This window comes from Manis javanica, chromosome 2 (assembly GCF_040802235.1).
Source record: "Manis javanica isolate MJ-LG chromosome 2, MJ_LKY, whole genome shotgun sequence".
Taxonomy (NCBI): Eukaryota; Metazoa; Chordata; class Mammalia; order Pholidota; family Manidae; genus Manis; species Manis javanica.
Genome location: NC_133157.1, coordinates 177,191,055 through 177,211,540, shown reverse-complemented (window position 1 = coordinate 177,211,540; position 20,486 = coordinate 177,191,055). Strand labels below are relative to the sequence as shown.

The window sequence follows — 20,486 nt, the reverse complement described above, 5'->3', positions numbered from 1 at the left end:
CCTGTTTCCCACCAAGTATTTAGAGGAAAATGCACAAACAGAAGAGGAAGAGCTTATATAGGATAAGAAATGGAATTTTATTGTCTCAAAATGAAAGATAGAAGGAATTTCAACAAGGAGAATTTAAAAAGGAGACATGGGGAAATGGTCAGTAGTGGTGAATCTTCAGAAGGTCTGAGGACAGTGAGGATGGGGAAAAAGGAACTGGTCGCTAATGAAGTGTAAGGGGCAGCAAGCTAACCTGCTCCCTGTGTTGCTGTCAGTGCTTTCTAACTCTAAAGGTTGTATCTGCAAGGATTATGTACAGCCAGTTGAAAAGGAGGAGATAGTGTTAGTTTCTGCCATTTTTTTTCAGGACCTGCTGAACATCAGGCACTGTGCTTGGCACTAATGTGATCCTAAGTAACCATGCAGTTACTATTCCTAATTGGCAGGTACTGTTGCTTTAAGAGGTCAGGTAATTTTCCTGTAGTTGTAAGGTGACGGTGGTAGTTGGGAGTGAAACACAAGACAGGCTGACTCTGAAGCCACTCACAATTGGAAGCCATTTCTGTTACACCTCACGATAGTTTGTCTTTGGTGCTCCAACTTCCTGGTCTGATCTCTGTTCTCTGGAGTTAAATGCCTTTCTAACCTTATTCCTGCCAAAACAGACTCTTAAGAAAGATCTAAAATGGACAGAGTGTGACATTTTGGAAAGAGTATTTGTTTTGCAACCCGAAGACCTGGGTAAATCAAACCTTGTCTGTTTAATTTCGTATCTGTGTGGCTCTAGGCAAGCCATTCACTGTAAAATGTGTTTATTCTTTGGGCCTTAGTTTCCTAAGTGGCAAAATGTATTTGAAAGTGGTTATAAACTGTAAAGTGCAATGCAAACATAAAATGTGTTCTTAGTGTGAATTTAAAGCAATGTGTTGCCTTCCATAGAGTTCTTTGCATTTGAGGAATTTTAATTATAATCATTGTACTTTATTCATTGAGCATCATTTCTATGCAGAGGTTTTCCTGGAGAATTATTAGGTGTGTAAGACCTGGAGAAACTTAAAGTAATTCAGGAGAAAGTGTTTCATTTCTTGGAGATGAAACTGAACAATAACAACCGGGAAGAATATACTTTGCCAGTTGGGTAGAAAGACCATTCTCACTGTATCCTATATAACAAGATGAAGGAGAATATTTAGTTCTTAGGGACAAGAGAATGGCTAATACAAAGCACAGTGTCGACAATATTTAACCTGAAACTTTTGCATTCAGAAGCTTCAATTTACCATTTCCATCTCCATCTGTAGTATTTGTACATTTAGCAAAAGATGGGGATTGTGTTCAGCCTCATTCTTCATCTGAGTTACAGCTTACCTTTGGTCAGTAGTTGATTCCTGTTTTTCATGTAAGAAGGAAAATACTATTTATGCCAAGAAGGCAATAATACCATCACAAACAGGAAAGACTATAAAGTGCCATGAGCTTTGGGAGTGAAATTTGCTCTGAAATAGTATTCCCAAGCCTTCTACAGTATTCTGGTAATTCAGTCACTAGCATCATTACTTAGAGGATTGAAAGGGAAGCTCAGTGATATGAATGAGTGAATGATGAATGAATGAATGAACGAACGAACAAACAACTATCAGGAAATAACTAGCCTGAATATAAAAATCACGAACTGAAAAATGCAAAATTGGATTAAACCATTGACCACCTTTATCCCTGCCCTTAGGAATATACCCTTGGGTATTCTACACAATTTGCAGTTTCTACCCCTGTGAGCAGCAGAAAGCTTAGAAACTTAAAACTATCCAAATTAAGAGAACTCACAAGATTCTACACAGTCTGCTGTTCCCAGAAGTTTGACTATTGAGGGGCTGAGTGCCACTGGTCAGGCATCAGTCTTGCAGGTATGGATCAGCCAATAGGAAATTCAGTAGAGCCATATGCAGTAGAGAATATTGTTAAAAATTGCATTGTCTTCTCTCTCTAATGAACTTTTAAAAAGGAATATGCACTTTGGGAGTTTTGTTGTAAGCTGGATACTTTCCTTAAAGTTCCCTGCACATTCATTGCAATGCAAATGTTATGTATAATAAAAATACATGGGTTTTTCCCCACTAGCTCATTTAATATGATCTTTATTGTACTTTCCTATACCTGAAGGCTGCTTTGATGGGTGGTAAAGTCAATGGGATTGAACAATTTTGGAGTGGGACTAGAAGTAAAACTAGCCAGAGCCCTTGAATCCTGGGTCAGAATGTGGTGATGCTAGGCAAGGCTCAGTTCCAGCAGCTTCATGATCCAAAACATCTGTTTCTATATTTGGCATAATTCCATTTTTTTATTTGTAAAATTGTTCCCATCTTTGAAAACACTTTAAAAAATAAAGAAGTCCCCAGTCTGTCTCCTCTTTCCACTCCCCAACACACATGCATTTTTAATTACCTGGTTTAGTCTATGTGTTTAATCAGCTTAAACAGAGAAGGTTGCCCACATCTGATTTTAATCTGAAGGAGCCATTGAGTACTGGGCAGTTACTACCCTTGTGTCTGCCAAAATGTGCCTCTGCCAGAAAAAGGATAGAACTCACACCAGGGTATTTCCTAAAGAAGCCACTTGACTCAGATTAGATGTTTAATTTCCTTAAAATATTGTTTTGGATCTGGGTCTCTGTTCTCTAATTGGGATTTTCTGATATAATAAAGAATTTTACTTATTTGCTGAATTTGTTCCGAGATCCAGCTGGTCTTACTCTAAATGCCTAAACCTCAAGGAAGTAAACTTAACCCTGACTGCCAAGTGTCATACCTCATTGCTCTGAAGGATGGCCACGCTTGTGTTTGCTCGTGTCTTTACATGGCCATTACATATGAAATGCTATTGAATTAATTTTGAGAGAGAAAGGGTTCTAGTTGTGGTAATGATGCCTCTGATAAGAGGTACACATTTTTTGAGATTTTTCTAGTTAAATTTAATAGTAGAAAAAAAACTACTTTGTTTCTACTACTATTAATTTTTATTTCATTTTTATTTATCATATTAACATATAAACCACATTTCTAGATTTTCTCACCTATGTTCACTTAAAACACCTCCCGTTGACCAATCTAAGATCTTAAGGTTTTTTTTCTTCACTGTCCATTGGATGAATAAGCTAGAACTGAGCTTCTAAATGTTTTTAACCAGTCCTTGAATTTACATACAGACTTCCAGCACTTGAAAGACTCTGGGAACCCTTTTATTTATTAGCAAATCAGACTGCTAAAAATTCCATTGTGTATTTTGTACATTGATAAATCCACACATGCCAGGGTGATGGGCTGACATTTCATGGGGTATTTTTAATAGGCTCAGGACTTAAGCCACATAGCCAGCATGCTAAAAACAAAACAAATGCAGGGAACCCAGTAGGGGAGATTTTTTAATCCATATATATCAAGGCTTTAAAAAATGTAATTGTGACAACCACATAAGGTCAGCTGGTTGAGGCTACCAGACTGTCGTCAGAAGTTTGTTTTGCAAGAAAATAATCAAAACCAAGAAAGATAAAGAATATAAAGATGAATGACATGAAGCTAAGCTCACCTGATCACTTGATACAGCATTTCACAAAGGGAATGGTCTTATCAGAGAAAAGTCGCTTCCTGGCTTTGTCTCCTTCTGGAAGGGCTCCTGAAGTTACTGTCATTTGCGTCTTCCTCGACCCTCCTTCCTTCCTAGGATCTGTCCCAGACAACATGCTCTTCTGCCTCGAATATGTGTGTGCTGATATATTTATCTCAAAGTTTAAGTCTCAGAAGCAACCTCATTTCTTCTAATTACTGGAGATCAGCAGTGGTCTTGCTAGGGTCCGAATTTTTAGTTTTCTCTATGTTTCTGACCCTCAAAGTTGCTGAGGCTCACATGAGCTGCAGAAGAACTCCATCAGCTGGAAAGCACTGGATGCAAATAGAATTTTTACTGAGTTTTAGTGTTTCTAGTTTTCAAAGCCATATTAGGTGTAATCTGATATATACATTTCACAAATCCTTATTGAGTGCCTACTATATGTCAGGTACTATTCTGGGAGTTTAGAATGTATCAGCTCCATGGAGCTGAAGGAAAGGGGATTATTCTGAGATCGACCCTCCTCCCCGGGACACCGGGTCACTGACTGCGTGGGAAGAACACAGAGAGGTCCTAGCACCTTGCCGCCCCCTGTAGCCTGTGACGACGGAGCAGGGAATAGAATCCTCTGTCTGCTCTGTCACGTTTCTGGGGAGTCTGGTATCAGGTTCACATAGTATCTTTGTGATTCCTCTTAGTTTTTAGAAAGAAGAAACTTCTGTCAGGAGTGATACATTTGTGTCTGACCATGATGGTTATTGGTATTAGAAGGGAAAAAATCAGAGCATAGTATGGGTGAATAGAGAATTTAGATGTGAAGATCACCAAGTCTAAAAAGGAAGAGATTTTATAGTGGAAATGGAAAGCAGCCTCAACTAGTGTGTTAGAAGTCATTATAGTTAGCAAAAAAGTTTGGGCAGTCATCACCAAAACCTCCATCTACACAGACACACAGACACACAGACACACACACACACACACACACACACATCACCAAAACCTCCATCTACACACACACACAGACACACACACACACACACAGAGACACAGACACACACACACACACCAAAACCTCCCTCTACACACACACACACACACACACACACGTTTTCACTCACACACACACACACCTGTATTTTTCATTCTTACATATAGTTCTTGAAAATAAGGGGCCTGTGCTGCCCAGCATGTTTCCTCAGACTTTGGCCTGTATTAATTGGGGATTTCGCTCTCCTCTGCCTTCTTTAGAGCTGCTGGAATTGTGGTCGTAAAGCAAGTGAAACCTGCAGCGGCTGCAACACGGCCCGGTACTGCGGCTCCTTTTGCCAGCACAAGGACTGGGAGAAGCACCACCACATCTGCGGACAGACCCTGCAAGCCCAGCAGCAGGGGGACACGCCCGCCGTCAGCTCCTCCGCCACGCCCACCAGCGGGGCCGGGAGCCCGATGGACACGCCACCAGCAGCCACCCCGAGGTCCACCACCCCGGGGACCCCTTCCACCATAGAGACGACCCCTCGCTAGACGGCACATCAGGACTGTCGGAGGAAAGACAACACAACCAACACGAAACCAGTTCCTCATCCTCAGATGCTCAAAGTTGTTTTTTTGTTTGTTTATAGATGAACTATCCTGTTTCAGTACTTCAGCAAGAGAGAAACCTAACTGTATCTTGAGGCGGTAGTAAAACAGAGGGCCAGTAACGGGTCGTAATGACTTTTATTGTGGATAACAAAGATATCTTTTCCTTAGAGAACTGAAAAGAGCAGAGAATATAACATGAATTGATAGATTTGACCTCCTCCCTGTTATTTTCCAGTAGCTGGGATTTTAAACTAGATGACCTCATTAACCGATGCTTTACCAAACAGCAAACCAAGAGATTGCTAATTGCTGTTGAAAGCAAAAATGCTAATATTAAAAGTCACAATGTTCTTTATATACAATAATGGAAAAAAAAAAAAAGGAAACCCTCAAGGGCATGAGCATTGGCTACAGCCGTAGACATTTTAACAAGAAGATGAATGGCGTCCGTGGGTTGCTAACTGAACTTTGAAGACCCCGCTACAGAACGCGCAGATGTGTAGCATATTGGAAGGAGACACAGATGTTCAGTTTTTTTCCTGTTTCTGAAAAGAAATAATACCCGGGTCAACAGAATGAAAAATGAAAGATGATTTGCAGTGGGATGTATGAATACAGCAGCAAGAAAAAAAAATGCCATAATACAAAAGGCTCCTTTTTATATATATATATACATACATACATACATACACAGAAGTAAGAGACTCAGCCTGCAGTTAATTAGCATTCTGGCAGCTTTGACATCAGCCAGCTGCCCTAAATAACCCTTCAACGTTTCTTCACTTTTGCAAGGTTCCACAGAGTAAGACATTGTGTCTATTCCAGCTCATTCATTTTATATTGAAAAATAATTTTTAAAAAATGGTGGCTCCAGCTCCAGCCCCTTTCCAAATTTTTTCAACCCCACCCTGTTTGGATTTTTAATTAAAAACTAGTAGTTCTCTTGGTGTTAAAACACTTCTGTCCTGTGAGGTTTCCCAATGGTGTTTTTCTTGTAAATGTGTTGGACAAATGTGAAGATGCATTGTAGTTTAACCATATGCCCACATTTAGTCTCTTTATTCCTAGTTGGTGAGAAACCTGTATCTTTCTATGCTGCTTTTATATCTGTATGTATTAGTGATATTTCTCTAGTAGTTCGGAAAAAAAAAAAAAGACTTTTGTTTGTCCTCAAGAAAAGAAAAGAAAAAAGGCTATCTTTCGGAGCTGCTATTTCACTATCTTCTAGGATTTTTTTTCCTGAAAACCAGCATGCTTCACGGAATGCTAACATATTGGTGTTTTTGTAAGAGGGATGTACATAAATGTATTTTGCACTGTCACAATGACTCCCTAGGCATGCTTTTTTTTTTTAAAGCAAACTCCTTTTAAATATGCTAGAGCCATTTCACCAAGTTTAGCTGTAGCATAGAGTAGTAGTGGGTTTTTTTTTTCCTTCTTTTTTCTTTTTTTCTTTTTGAAAAACCATTATTAGGGCCTTTTTAAAAAAAAATGAAATGACAAGATAATCCTACTTAAAAAAAAAAAGACAGTGCATGCATATTGCTGTAAGGTTGTTTAAGTATTTCTAATTTTACAAAAAAAAAAAGATAAATCATTAGAGCCCCAAATGCTGAGGTGTAGACTGACAGCTTTAACACTGCTGAATGCCAGGTTATACAGTATTCTTACAAAAAGGGAAGTCAGCCAAAGACTGATCTGATGGACCAAAATCGGAATTTTGAAAAGCACCAGTACTACTTTCCAAATGATCAGCAGGTTAAACATGTTCAGCAAAAAGGTATAGTGTGAATCTATTAACCCTTCGTTGTCCAGGGTCCAGACCAGAACTGCTTGTTAGTTTTGCAAACAGTAGCCCAGGATTTGGTTGTGTGCTGTAGGGAAGGTCAGAAGCGCTGCAGGCTGTGTAGACAACCAAAGTTTTCAAGGCTGGGAAGACACTTCTCCAAATACATACACACACCAGGCATTTATTTAAAAATCAGAAAATCCATTAGATTTTTTTTTTTTTAACATAGCCCCTGAGTACAGTTTTAAGTGGCTTTTAAGTATCTGCATAAAGGCAATCGTAAATCGGTTTGCATTTAAGTCTCTAAAACCTAACCTTTCTGGCATTTTTTCCCCTGTATTTTCATTTCAAGTTGGTTTGAGTTCTGTTTGGATGGTGTAATGTTTTTTTAAATGGCTTTTTAGTTCAGAAAGTTCTGATGAGCAAGTAAATACATCTATCTGCATGTTGGAAGTCCATCTGCCGGCACACCTGCTTAAAGTGAAGTGAAAGCACATAGCCAGGCTCTGAATGGGTTATATTTTATCATGGTGCTCCCAGAATCCTTTGACCTCACTCTGCTTTCTAGTCTGCTTGTGACACTGGACAGTCCTTTCTTATAGAGCTATTATATGTTCTAGGCTATGAAGGGTTAAATAATCCCAAAAATGAGGTATGTCATACCCACACGTCTTTTCTCTAGAAGCTGTGATGTATGTGAAACAGCACTGTTATTCTTAACACTAGTGTGTAAAATAAGGATTAGTACAGTACGTCTCATTCCTTTTAATTCAGGGCACCCTGAGTGAAAACAAATACAAAAAAAAATCCCTAACTCTGAGCTCTATCTGATTCCTCTTCCTCCTTCCCCACTTCCTCCTCCTCTTCCTCTCCTCCTGTTTTGCTACATTCTCCTCAGTGGCAAAAAGTTTCACTCTACCTCTGACAGCATGTATATTGCACCAGTAGCTAACAAAAACTGGTCTAGTCAAACCAAATGGGCACAAAAGAACCAGGATACCAAAAGTTAAGCTCATACAGCTGCAAACCATATCACTTCTTGGTAACAATGCAGACCTCATAAACCTAAAGAAGAGAAAGAAAAGAAAAAAACTTTTGTTACTTTCCTTTTTTGCTTGTCACTTATATACAGGCTATGTGAGAGTATAATTTGTAGGTATAACACATTTTAAAAATTATCTTCATTGGATAGAATTGGTGGTCGCTGATAGGAATAGGGCGTCCTCTCTCTGTCTCTGACTCTTTTTCTCTTTTTCTCTGTCATGAGACTGTGTGTGACAGGGCCACCTGTCTTTTTAATTTTTTTGTTAACTTTTTTTTATGTGTAGGTGCATGTCTTGGGGATTTAAAAATTTCAAGGCTGGTTTACTTATGCAAAGCATGCCTACGTCTGGAATACTTAGGGAAAGAAAGCGACTCCATGTTGTCCGAATTCCTCAAGGGACAGAAAAAAATTGGAGACTGTTGAAATGCAGATTTAAAGTAATTTTTTTTTAAATATTATTTTGGGTTCTGCGACATTATTGTGAAAAATTAAAGTTGTTGTGCAATACTTAATTCAGACATGTACCACAAGTTAATGGTAGACTAACACTGGGGGGTGGGGTCTAGGCATCATGCTTTCGTCAGCATACTCTTGAGCTTTTAAGTCTACTATGTCTGAACTGTGGTTTCTTGTTTATCCTTTTTTCCTTAGTTGGACTGTAATGTATGGTCTGTCAACCTGTGAATCTTTAAAGTATGATTCAGGTATTGTTGTATTCTTTACTGTGTAATAAAAAAGTTTAAAAAACTTGTATTCTCTGCCTCCCTTATCCTGTGTGTGCCATGGCTGCCCACCCAGTGGCCAGGCCTGCAAGTCCATCCCCCGTAGTGCAGATGCACATCTATAGTTACTCAACTACAAAGCTTGCCTCTAACAGAAGCTGGCTTACCCATTATCGGCGGGTAGGAAATGATGTCAGAACAATGCAGATGTCAAGTTAGTTCAGAGGGTTGTTCCCCAAGCAAGAGGAGCCTGAAATGGAGAATTGCAACCTTTCAGAAGAAAGGAGAGCTTGGTTTGCTTAAGTTAGCTGCTGTGTACCCTTTGGGCTGTATTTTGATAAAATCAGAAACAAGAGCCCACACTTGGGTAGCCCTCTGCAGGGCTTCATCCCAACCTCACCAGGCTCTGGCTCTTGGGTGACGACTCAAGTACATCTGAATGGCAGACTCTCAGGTGCAGAATTTGCTTCCATCTGCCCTGTCCACCATCCTTCTCTAAAAGCTGCCAGTATTTTCACTCGTTTTTGTACATTATCCACTGGCAGTCTCTTGACTGGGAGGTCTGAATTATATATCCTCTGACGTGTTTTTTTTTCACGTTCGAATTATACCATGAATTGAGTTTGAAGTCCTAACCCTTCTCCCCCAACCCTGCAAACCTTGTTAGTTTTTATGTGTAATTTTCAAAGATGGGGGTTTTTTGTTTCTGTAGTAGACATATGTACTGCGTTGTAGCAGAATTCCCTCTTCCCTCTGAATGTTCTCAAGTTCGTGGCCAAAAAAATAGTTATGAAGAACAAGGAAGACCAGGCATATGCAGAACAGGTTGTGTCTGGAGAGAGGGTGTGAAGGTGGCTGCTGGTGCAGGGGAGGGCGGCTGTAGGTCTTGAGCTTCGTGGGCAGCCGGGTCCCTGTCCCAAGGCCTGGCCCCTCTAACTGGGCTCCCTGGGAAATGGACTTTGCTTAATATTTCTTACTTGAGGAGCTTGGTAGTCCACTAAGGGAAAAAATTTTTTTTTTTTACATTTTGAAAATGAGTAAGAGCCTACCTCCTTACAAGCCCCATAACCATTTTGGTTAGCCTGGATCCTTAATTCAGTAATTAATGACTGATTTTCTCAAAAGACAGGTCAGCCAGTCTAAGTTGCCATCCTTTAATGTGTTTCTGTATCTTTTTTTCTCTTCCAAGTGGAACAGGCCAGAAACTAGCAGACAAAAGCAGCAGCAGGGCCCACTGAAGGGCTTGTTCTGTGAGTTCTTGGAAACGCCTCTGTGACATGTTCATGCAAGTGGATATGTTGGAGAAATAGGATATGCTTTGTAGTTTAACTGACATATATGAGCGAAATCCAGAGATTTCTTGGTAGTAGACACCAATTTTTTTTAATGTTCATAATGTATTTGATAATATAAAAGAATCTGTCTGCCATAAAAGAGCTTACAGCTATTTCTCTGCAGTGGGTATGGAGGAAATGAGCAAAGATGTGCTATTCTGTATGGGTGTTTACATCCTTACTCCAAGGCAAATAAATAAAAGTTGTGTTTGCTCAAACCTGTCCCTGGTCGGTCTGTTCTCAGTCATGCTGGGGAAAACTGAGTCAGGTGAACACAGAAAATGTTTTTTCACATTCTTCTCCATAGAAACGGGTGTAGGGCCAAAGTAATGACTTCCTTGGTACTTTTCAGGTTCAGGTAGCATTTGTTGAAAACACTTCAACATTATACATGGGAAGTCTGTGAGAACTTGAGGTCAAGACAACACAATTCTCTGTTTTACTGGAATCAAAGTGACGTTTGAATGGGGGGATCCTCTAATAGGTAAGAGACGGCACATCTGCTTTTAGTTCTTAATGCTAATATTTTTGTGTTGAGGTTCTATACTCCACTGTCAAGAAAGATAAATTACATGGAGGGGATGAGAGTGGGGAGAACGCGGCTGCCCAGACACCACAGTGGCACCTGCCTAAATCAATGGCAACTGGAGCCCTACTCAGTGCTTAATGGGCCAAGCACCTAGTTAGCACTCAATAAATATTCATTGTAAATGGATCTGTGAGTCTCCAGCTAGAATAATGTGGTGCCAGTTTACCCCAGAAATGACCAAATTGGCTGGAGGAACAGAAAGAGCAAGGGAAATGATTTAACCGGCTGGGAGAATTGGTTTGCCGAGGGAAGATCAGTCAGTGGTAAGAGGCAGTGTGACCACTGTTCACACATGTCAGAACATGACGCCAAAGGGGTGAAGGAACCATTCCATTCATGTGAAGGGTTGACTGGTTATTGGTAACAACCATACAATTAATTGTTACAGTTCTCTTAATTTATTCATATAGGGTACTGCCAGCAAGCAGCATTAGAAAATACTTCAGGAGTTTGGACAACTAACAGCCCACAGTGACACCAGCAGGGTTCGACCTCACGGGCCCTCCTCTGACCACCCAGGCTATTGCAGGTTCTTGATTCCCATCTCTGCCCCCTATTCTCACTGCCCCACTTGCCCTGGGTTTCTTTGCTTTTTTTTTTTTTTAACTTTTAATTTTGGTATTATTAATGTACAATTACATGAGCAACATTATGGTTACTAGACTTCCCCTATAATCAAGTCCCCACCACATACTCCATTACAGTCACTGTCCATCAGGGTAATAAGATGCTATAGAATCACTATTTGTACTGCTTTCCCTGTGCCCCACCCCCCTACATTATTATGTGTGCTAATCGTAATGCCCTGTTTTCCCCCTTCTCCCTCCCCACCCATTCTCCCCAGTCCCTTTCCCTTTGGTAACTGTTAGTCCATTCTTGGGTTCTGTGAATCTGCCGCTGTTTTGTTCCTTCAGTTTTTCCTTTGTTCTTATACTGCACAGATGAGTGAAATCATTTGGTGTTTGTCTTTCTCCGCTTGGCTTATTTCACTGAGCATAATACCCTCTAGCTCCATCCATGTTGTTGCAAATGGTAGGATTTGTTTTCTTCTTATGGCTGAATAATATTCCATCACGTATATGTACTGCATCTTCTTCATCCATTCATCTACTGATGGACACTTAGGTTGCTTCCATTTCTTGGCTATTGTAAATAGTGCTGTGATGAACATAGGGGTGCATATGTCTTTTTCAAACTGGGCTGCTGCATCCTTAGGGTAAATTCCTAGGAGTGGAATTCCTGGGTCAAATGGTATTTCTAGTTTTAGTTTTTTGAGGGACCTCCATACTGCTTTCCACAATGGTTGAACTAGTTTACATTCCCACCAGCAGTATAGGTGGGTTCCCCTTTCTCCACATCCTTGCCAACATTTGTTGTTGTTTGTCTTTTGGATGTTGGCCATCCTAACTGGTGTGGGGTGATATCCCATTGTGGTTTTAATTTGCATTTCTTTGATGATTAGCAATGTGGAACATCTTTTCATGTGACTTGGCCATCTGCATTTCTTCTTTAGAGAAGTGTCTGTTCAGCTTCTCTGCCCATTTTTTAATTGGATTATTTGCTTTTTGTTTGTTGAGGTGCATAAGCTTTTTATATAATTTGGATGTCAACCCCTTCTTGGATATGTCATTTATGAATATATTCTTCCATACTGTAGGATGTCTTTTTGTTCCACTGATGGTGTCCTTTGCTGTACAGAAGCTTTTTAGTTTGATATAGTCCCACTTGTTCATTTTTGCTTTTGCTTCCATTGCCCAGGGAGATATGTTCATGAAGAAGTTGCTCATGTTTATGTCCAAGAGATTTTTGCCTATGTTTTTTTCTAAGAGTTTTATTGTTTCATGACTTACATTCAGGTCTTTGATCCATTTTGAGTTTACTTTTTTGTATGGGGTTAGACAATAATCCAGTTTCATTCTCTTACATGTAGCTGTCCAGTTTTGCCAACACCATCTGTTGAAGAGGCTGTCATTTCCCCATTGTATATCCATGGCTCCTTTATCATATATTAATTGACCATATATGCTTGGGTTTATATCTGGGCTCTCTAGTCTGTTCCATTGGTCTGTGGGTCTGTTCTTGTGCCAGTAACAAATTGTTTTGATTACTGTGACTTTGTAGTAGAGCTTGAAGTTAGGGAGCGTAATTCCTCCTTTATTTTTCCTTCTCAGGATTGCTTTGGCTATTCAGGGTGTGGTTCCATGTGAATTTTAGAACTATTTGCTCTAATTCGTTGAAGAATGCTGTTGATATTTTGATAGGGATTGCATTGAATCTGTAGATTGCTTTAGGTAGGATGGTCATTTTGACAATATTAATTCTTCCTATCCATGAGCATGGAATGTGTTTCCATTTATTGGTATCTTCTTTTATTTCTCTCATGAGTGTCTTGTAGTTTTCAGGGTATAGTACTTTCACTTCCTTGGTTAGGTTTATTCCTAGGTATTTTATTCATTTTGATGCAATTGTGAATGGAATTGTTTCCCTAATTTCTCTTTCTGCTAGTTCATCGTTAGTGTATAGGAATGCAACAGATTTCTGCGTATTAATTTTGTATCCTGCAACCTTGCTGAATTCATATATTAGATATAGTAATTTTGGAGTGGATTCTTTAGGGTTTTTTATGTACAATATCATGCCATCTGCAAACAGGGACAATTTGACTTCTTCCTTGCCAATCTGGATGCCTTTTATTCCTTTGTATTGTCTGATTCCCATGGCTAGGACCTCCAGAACTATGTTGAATAGAAGTGGGGAGAGTGGGCATCTTTGTCTTGTTCCCGATTTTAAAGGAAAAGCTTTCAGTTTCTCGCTGTTAAGTATAATGTTGGCTGTGGGTTTGTCATATACCTTTATTATGTTGAGGTACTTGTCCTCTATACCCACTTTGTTGAGAGTTTTTATCATGAATGGATGTTGAATTTTGTCAAATTCTTTTTCAGCATCTATGGAGATGATCATGTGGTTTTGTCCTTCTTTTTGTTGATGTGGTGGATGATGTTGATGGATTTTCGAATGTTGTACCATCCTTGCATCCCTGGGATGAATTCCACTTGATCATAATGGATGATTTTTTTTATGTATTTTTGAATTTGGTTTGCTAATATTTTATTGAGTATTTTTGCACCTATGTTCATCAGGGATATGTTGGTTTGTAATTTTCTTTTTTGTGGGGTCTTTGCCTGATTTTGGTATTAGATGATGTTGGCCTTGTAGAATGAGTTTGGGAGTATTCGCTCCTCTTCTACTTTTTGGACAACTTTAAGGAGGATGGGTATTAGGTCTTCACTAAATGTTTGATAAAATTCAGCAGTAAAAACATCTGGTATGGGAGTTTTATTCTTAGATAGTTTTTTGATTACCAATTCAATTTCCTTGCTGGTAATTGTTCTGTTCATATTTTCTGTTTCTTCCTGGGTCAGCCTTGGAAGGTTGTATTTTTCTAGACAGTTGTCCATTTCTTCTAGGTTATCCAGTTTGTTACCATATAATTTTTCATAGTATTCTCATAATTCTTTGTATTTTTGTGGTGTCTGTAATGATTTTTCCTTTTTCATCTCTGATTCTGTCTATGTGTGTAGACTTTCTTTTTTTCTTGATAAGTCTGGCTAGGGGTTTATCTATTTTCTTTATTTTCTCAAGGAACCAGCTCCCACTTTCATTGATTCTTTCTATTGTTTTATTCTTCTTGATTTTATTTATTTCTTCTTTAATCTTTATTGTCCCTTCTTATACTGACTTTTGGCCTCATCTGTTCTTCCTTTTCTAGTTCCATTAAGTGTGAGTTTAGACTGTTCATTTGGAATTGTTCTTCTTTCCTGAGGTAGGCCTGTGTTGCAATATACTTCCCTCTTAGTATGGTCTTCACTGTGTCGCACAGATTTTGTGGTGTTGAATTGTTGTTGTCATTTGTCTCCATATATTGCTTGATCTCTGTTTTTATTTGGTCATTGATCCATTGATTATTTAGAGGCATGTTATTAAGCCTCATGTGTTTGTGGGCTTTTTCTTTTTTTTCGCATAATTTATTTCTAGTTTCTTACCTTTGTGATCTGAAAAGCTGGTTGGTACAAATTCAATCTGTTTGAATTTACTGAGTCTCTTTTTGTGGCCTAGTATATGATCTATTCTTGAAAATGTTCTATGTGCACTTGAGAAGAATGTATATCCTGTTGCTTTTGGATGAAGTGTTCTGTAGATGTCCATTAGGTCTGTCTGTTCTAATACATTGTTCAGTGCCTCTGTCTCTTTGCTTATTTTTTGTCTTGTTGATCTGTCCTTTGGAGTGAGTGGTGTGTTGAAGTCACCTAAAATGAATGCATTGCATTCTATTTCCCCCTTTATTTCTGTTAGTATATGTTTCACATATGTAGGTGATCCTGTGTTGGGTGCATATATATTTGTAATAGTTGTATCCTCTTGTTGGACTGACCCCTTTATCATTATGTAATGTCCTTCTTTGTCTCTTGTGGCTTTCTTTGTTTTGAAGTCTATTTTGTCTGATACATGTACTGCAACTCCTCCTTTTTCCTCACTATTAGTTGTATGAAATATCTTTTTCCATCCCTTTACTTTTAGTCTGTGTATGTCTTTTGGTTTGAAGTGAGTGTCTTGTAGGCAGCATGTAGACGGGTCTTGTTTTTTTATCCATTCAGTGACTCTATGTCTTTTGATTGGTGCATTCAGATCATTTACATTTAGGGTGATTATCAAATGGTAAGTACTTATGGCCATTGCAGGCTTTTGTGGATTACCAAAGGTTTGTGCAGATTTGTGGTTACCAAAGGTTCAAGGGTAATTCCATTACTATCTAACAGTCTAATCTAACTTACTTCATATGCTATTACAAACACAACCTAAAAGTTCTTTTTTTTTTCCTCCTTTTTCTTCCTCCTCCATTCTTTATATGTTATGTATCATATTGTGTACTCTTTGTCTATCCCTTGATTGACTTTGGGGGTAGTTGACTTGATTTTTCATCTGCTTAGTAATTAATTGTTCTACTTTGCTGTGGTTTTATTTCCCCTGGTGGCATCTATTTGGCCTTAGGAATACTTCCATCTATAGTAGTCTCTCCAAAATGCACTGTAAAGGTGGTTTTTCAGAATTAAATTCTCTTAGCTTTTGCTTATCTGAAAATTGTTTAATCCCTCCTTCAAATTTAAATGATAACATTGCTGGGTAGAGTATTCTTGGTTCAAGTTCCTTCTGCTTCATTGCATTAAATATATCATGCCACTCCCTTCTGGCCTGTAAGGTTTCTGTTGAGAAATCTGGTGATAGCCTGAGGGGTTTTCCTTTGTATGTAACCTTTTTTCTCTCTCTAGCTGCTTTTAAAAGTATGTCTTAATCCTTGGTCTTTGCCATTTTAATTATTATATGTCTTGATGTTGTCTTCCTTGGGTCCCTTGTATTGGGAGATCTGTGCACCTCCATGGCTTGAGAGACTATGTCCTTCCCCAGAAGTTTTCAACTATTACCTCCTCAATGACACATTCTATCCCTTTTCCTCTTTCTTCTTCTTCTGGTACCCTATAATACAAATATTGTTCCATTTGGATTGGTCACACAGCTCTCTCAATATTCTTTCATTCTTAGAGATCTTTTTTTCTCTCTGTGCCTCAGCTTCTTTGTATTCCTCTTCTCTAATTTCTATTCCATTTACTGTCTCTTCTACTACATCTAATCTGCTTTTAAATCCCTCCATTGTGTTTCATTTCAGATATGGTATTTCTTAATGATTGAATCTCTATCTTAAATTCGTTCCTGAGTTCTTGAATATTTTTCTGCACCTCCATGAGCATGTTTATTATTTTTATTTTGAACTTTCTTTCAGGCAGAAAGTGAGTTCAGTTTCATTTCACCCTTTTTCTGGGGTTTGTGAGATTTTGGTCTGAACCATGTTCTTTTGACATTTCATATTTCTGAGTGGTGCCCACTAGTGTCCAGAAACTCCAGTCTCTGGAGCTGCTCAGCCCCTAGAGTGAGCTTGGGTGTTGTAGGGTAGCAGATCTGGTGCCTGGGGGGAGGACAGAACTGTTTTCCTGCTTCTGGCTGCAGTACTTGTCTCCAGTATCAGAGCCAGTGGGCCAAGCACACAGGTGTAAGCCTCTGTACTTTGTGTTTCTAGCTGTTGTAGGTGGGGCCTCCCTCTAGCTGGCCTGATGCCAGCACAGTGACTGCTGTTTTGTGAGCCAGTGCTGGCAGGCCAGGAGGGAGGCGTAGCAGGTTGTGTGTCACAGTGGAGGGCCTCAGAGCTGAGTAGCCAGCTAGGGGGATGGAGCGCCTGAAGCTCCTCAAAGTTCTCAACCTGTTGGGCAGAGCATGCCCAGACAACCTTGTTCAGCTCTCCCTTCTCCTGTGCAGCAAGCTCCGTGCAAACCCTGCCCCTTCAGTAGCTCTCTAGCTACTAGGAAGCCTCTCAGACCACCTGCCTTTCCTTTGTCCCAGAGTGGCCAGACGTGGATCTCATCCTCCACAAAAGGCTTGAATCTGTCTCTCAAGCACTCCGCCTTTCCCAGCTCTCCAACCTCCCCAACCTCCAGAGTGCCACACAGTGTAGGTTTGTGCTCCAAAGCATGCCTCCAGGGCTGGGTGTTCAGCAGTTCTAGGCTTCCACCCCCTCCCCACTCTGTTTCTCTTCCTCCTGCCGGTGAGCTGGGGTGGGAGAAGGGCCTGGGTCCTGCTGGATCAAGGCTTTGGTACGTTACCCTGTTTCATGAGGTCTGTGTGCAGTCTGGCGCAGCCTTCTTTCCTGTTGCTCTTTTAGGGTTAGTTGTTAGTAACTATATTTTTGTACTATATGTGGTTTTGGGAGTTCTCTGTCTCACCTCTCATGCTGCCATCTTGAATCCCTCTTTGCTCTCTTTAGGTCTCCCATCTCCTACATTTACTCTACACCCAGCAGACCTTTCTATATTTGAAACTATTTCCCTTCCTTTGGCCAAGTATTTTATTCACCAGACCATGTCTTTCTTAAAATACTGTGAAGGCACTTCAATGAAGCTTGTCCTAAACTGAGAGCAAGAGGCCTGCTCATCCTTGGTCTCTCAGAACCAAAGTCTAGGCAACATGGCCCCCAGATGCCAGTGGGTCTGACAGCAACTTTCTGGTCCTGAGTTGCTCCAGCTGTGCAGCAACATCCACAATTAGGAAACAATCAGCCGGAGCTCCTTTTGACCTGGAGAGAAACTAACTCAAGCAGTTGATACTCGGAAGATTCTACCCTACTTGGCTCAAGCATGTCAGTTTAATCCACCAACTCACTTAAGAATTGGTGATGGTACCATAGACACTGAGGCTGGGAAAAAAGTGGGGAATATTCCACATAAATGTTTTGTTGCAAAAACTGAAAATGAGTAAAATGCAACTATGATAATATGCTAGTCCAGCAAATTAGTAGCATATACTTTCTTCAATATACAGTCATTTCTCAATTTTTGGGAGATTATTCAATCTCTTTCTTCAGAGTCCCTGCCTCTCATTTCCCTCTGCAGTCATTACTACTTGCTAAATGATTCCTGGAGGATCACCACAACATTAAGTCATGGTTTTCTAGATGTGGAAAGGAAAGAGTTTTCTCTTTCTTCAAAAACTAACAAGAACAAATGAACAACAAAATAAATCTCTAGCAACAACTGCCATCTCAGGCTTAGGGAAAGTCTGATGTCAGTTGGTGTCTCCCAAATGCTGTTCTGCCTAGTTGCTTCAAAATGACCTGGGTTGTCTACTAAAAATAGATTTCTGGGCTTCCCTGCTTGAGTTACAGAATCAGCATCTCCAGGGAGGCATTTGTAAATAAAACAAACCTTTGTCTTATTAGTAATTAGATAAGTATTTAGTTACTGATAAGTGCTAAGAAGAAACATGAAGCAGAACAAGGGGACAAGTGATGATGGACTTGAGGGAGGCACTGTATTCAAGTGGCTGAGGGAGGCAACTTCAAGGATGTGACATTTCAGAAGCACCTTAGATGTGGAGTGAGCCACAGCCCATCCACAGGGTGAGCATGTTGGGCAGGCAAGGCCTCAAGATGAGTCATTTTTGTTTCCTTCTAAACCTACCAGCCACAATGAGGGGCCTTTGATCGTGACAGTGAAGCCATGGTGATCCTTGGACTTACTGAAGAACTAAATCTATCTGACCAATGGGTGAGGGTAGACGAGTGGTCAGCATGGAGTGGGGACAGAGGCTGCAACAGTTTCCAAATCAATTCAGTTAATAACATTTTGGGAGGAGTCAGTACTTGCTTCAGGGCATGCTCTCAGGAGGAGCCACGGAAGAGTGAGGACAGGGATATGCCACGTAAAAGAGGGTGTGATGGTGCTGTAGTCTGAAAGCATAGACCCCAAATTCATATGTTGAAATCTAACCCATATACTTAATTCTAAGGTGATGGTATTAGGAGGTGGGGCCTTTGGGAGATTACGCAGTCACAAGGACAAAGTCTGCACCATGGGATTGGTGCTTTTAAGAGAGTCCACAGAGGCCCTGAGCCCTTCTACCGCATGAGGCTGCAATAAGAAGAGGGCCTTGCCTGACCACGTGGGCACCCTGACCTCAGACTTCAACCTCCAGAACCTTGAGCCATAAATTTCTGTTGTTTATAAGCTACCAGTCTGTGGTATCTTGTTGTAGCAACCTGAATGAACTAAGAAGGAGAGAACATTCCTGGCAGAAGTGGCTCCATGAGTATAAGCACAGAACCAACATGGTGTGCCAGGGAAGAAACACACCCCTGAATATTGCTGAAACGTAAGAAATAAGGCTGTGGTGTTTTTTTCATTTTTTAAGACGGAGGGAGGCTTCATAATAAATAGCCTTTCTTAGGAGACTGATGGCTTGTCTTTATTTTTTGTGTGCACAAATAAACCATTGATTTTTTGCATACTTGAAAATGAGGTCAATATTGTCTTTGACAAAGGGAAGATTTTTGTACTCCCAATTAAACTTGTTGCAGACTCTTGTTTTCGATGGTGTTTACTGACTGCTATTTAAAACTATCTTTGGAAGGTGTGATGAAGGATAGAGTCTGAAAAAAAACAACAGCAGCCTTTTTACAATTCCACTTATTACAATTGTGTGTTTTGCTGACAAAGTCACAGACAATAAAATTAAGGCAAGTGCAAACTGCCCATTTCGCTCTGTTAGCAAAGACTTTGAAAAATGTTAGCAAGGTACTTCTACCGTTCTACCACTTAGTATATTCTCCATAAGTAGGCAGAAAGTATCACTGAATTTTGTGGAACTGAATATAAGGAATACACACACACACACACACACACAAGCACACATACATCTATACATTGCATATACTATGGATTTGTATTCATGTCAGTTGTGGTCTCCTAACTACTTTCATGAAATGTACTTATAATGTAGTCATCTAAGTTAATTTCAGAAACTTGATTACCTATGGGTCTGGGTCAGAAATATCAAGTTGAATATAAAATATGCTTATAAAAGTTCTGAGGAATAGAAACGACTAATAAAAGTTGCAGCATTTCTCAAACTATGTTCATTGGAATTCTGGTTATCAGAAGTCATTGATAGGCACCTCATGGAAAAAAACCATAAAAGCTTTTGATGTGCAACACAACAGGTAATGTTATTATTTATATCCCTTAAAGGACCTGAAAAGTCCAGCATTGAAATCATCAGGAAGGTTTGTGTACTCTGACATTTCCCAAACTTATCTGAACACTTTCACAAGGCACTTATTCATAAGAGCTTCTGTAATATATTTTGCCCTTTCATCTATCACATTTTCACATTTATCATGAACAATACTTCACGTGGAAATAAATTCTAGCAGTCTCCCCTCATATTTCGT

The 20,486-nt window shown here is 39.8% G+C and overlaps 1 protein-coding gene across 1 annotated transcript in view; it reads left to right on the top strand.

The window, feature by feature from the left end:
- The window catches only part of RUNX1T1 (RUNX1 partner transcriptional co-repressor 1), a 125,688-nt gene extending 118,919 nt beyond the window's left edge, over positions 1–6,769 (top strand). Inside the window, 1 exon segment of the mRNA XM_036995462.2 lies at positions 4,840–6,769. Within this exon segment, the coding sequence (XP_036851357.1) occupies positions 4,840–5,115 (276 nt within the window). The 3' untranslated portion in view covers positions 5,116–6,769.
- Positions 6,770–20,486: the final 13,717 nt, after the last annotated feature.